This window comes from Eimeria mitis, genomic scaffold (assembly GCF_000499745.2).
Source record: "Eimeria mitis Houghton genomic scaffold, Emh_scaff3810, whole genome shotgun sequence".
In the NCBI taxonomy this organism is placed as follows: Eukaryota; Apicomplexa; class Conoidasida; order Eucoccidiorida; family Eimeriidae; genus Eimeria; species Eimeria mitis.
The window spans coordinates 2,070-3,718 of NW_013572146.1; the positions used below are offsets into that span (position 1 = coordinate 2,070).

The window sequence follows — 1,649 nt, forward strand, 5'->3', positions numbered from 1 at the left end:
GAGCAACTGCTGCTGCTGCTCTCACAGCTTCACACAGTGCTGGGTGTGCAGCAGCAATCTGCTGCAGCAGAAGTCCTGCAGCCCGCGCATTGCTGCTGCTCGGCGCTGCTGCTGCTGCTGCTGCTGCTGCTGCTGCTGCTTTGTGTGAACCTCCAGCAGCAGCAGCAGCAGCAGCAGCAGCAGCAGGAACTCTGTCGTTCTTCTCGAGGGCTATCAACGGCAGCAACACAGAAAAGGGAGAGCGACGAGCCAGAGCAAGCAGCACCTCTCTCACCGATAGCTGAAAGTCTGCTTCTCCCTGCTGCTGCTGCTGCTGCTGCTGCTGCTGCTGCTGCTGTTGAGGTGTCTCGACAGCCAGACGGGAGACAATCTGCGGCACGAAGGGCAGCAGATGTTTGAGGTCTGCTGCAGCGCGGAGCTGAAGTGCTGCTGGCTGCGGTTCAGCAGCAGCAGCAGCAGCAGCAGGAGCAGCAGCAGCAGGAGCAGCAGCAGCAGCAGCAGGGGGAGCAGCAGCAGCAGCAAGAGCTCGTCTGATAGATAAATTTATACGCNAGCAGCAGCAGCAGCAGCAGGGGGAGCAGCAGCAGCAGCAAGAGCTCGTCTGATAGATAAATTTATACGCGGCACTGCAGGCCCATAAGAAAACCACAAAGACAGCAGCCGCCCCGTGGTGTGCGCTGCCTGCTGCAGGTGGCTGTCGCGGAGACAGTAAGCATAGAGTGCTGCAGCATCAGCAGCAAGTCTTTTTTTTCTGCGTTGCTGCTGCTGCTGCTGCTGCAGCAGTTGCTGCTGTTCTTCTTTCGTATGATATAACTGCTGCTGCAGCAGCAACCAATCCTCCTGCTGCTCTGCTGCTGCTGCTGCTGCTAATGCATCATCCAGCAGCAAACCCAAACGCTGGTGAGCAGCAACTGAAGGAATGTAGCTGCTAGCAGCAACAGCAACATCTATATATCCTCGTGCTGCTGCTTCTTCTCCTATAAACCTATCTCGGTACAGCCACTCGCCGCAGCAGCAAAGGCACTCACACACAGACACCAGAAACTCATGCCGACGCACGCAAAATGCTGCTGCTGCTGCTGCTGATGCTGCATCAGAGCCACATGCTGCTGCTGACCCTGCTGCTGCTGCTGCTGCTGCTGCTGCTGCTCCGCTGCACATACCCAGCATCGAAGGCACCCGCATTCCATCCAGCCCCCCACCACCCCCACCCCCACCACCACCAACAGCAGCAGCAGCAGCAGCAGGCGATCTACCTGCAGCAGCAGCAGCAGCAGCACCAGCAGGCGATCTACCCGCAGCAGAACCTGCACCAGCACCTGCAGCAGCAGCAGCAGCAGCAGCAGGAGCAGCAGCAGCAGCAGGAGGAGTTTGTGTGAAGAGTTCTTTGAAGGAGAAGGGCCAAGCAGCAGACTGACAGAGACGGCGAGCTAGCTGCAGCGCTCTGTCTCCGTCTGCTGCTGCTCGCAGTGTCTTTGCTATTTCCCACTCTATAACAAATAAATCACAACATAACAAAGCATACAACTGCTGCTGCTGCTGCTGCTGCTGCTGCTGCTGCAGTTGCTTCAGCTTTAGTAGGTGCTGCTGCAGCGTCTCCTCCGCTAGCAGCAACCACTGCCGGCTCTGCAGCAGGGCCCCACACTGTC

The 1,649-nt window shown here is 58.0% G+C and overlaps 1 protein-coding gene across 1 annotated transcript in view; it reads right to left on the reverse strand.

Moving 5' to 3' along the window:
• The window catches only part of EMH_0069760 (uncharacterized protein), a gene marked incomplete at both ends in the record, with an annotated part of 4,077 nt that overhangs the window by 2,057 nt on the left and 371 nt on the right, over positions 1-1,649 (reverse strand). Inside the window, 2 exons of the mRNA XM_013498902.1 lie at positions 1-433; positions 628-1,626. Of these exons, the coding sequence (XP_013354356.1) occupies positions 1-433; positions 628-1,626 (1,432 nt within the window). The remainder of the gene's footprint in view (positions 434-627; positions 1,627-1,649) is intronic.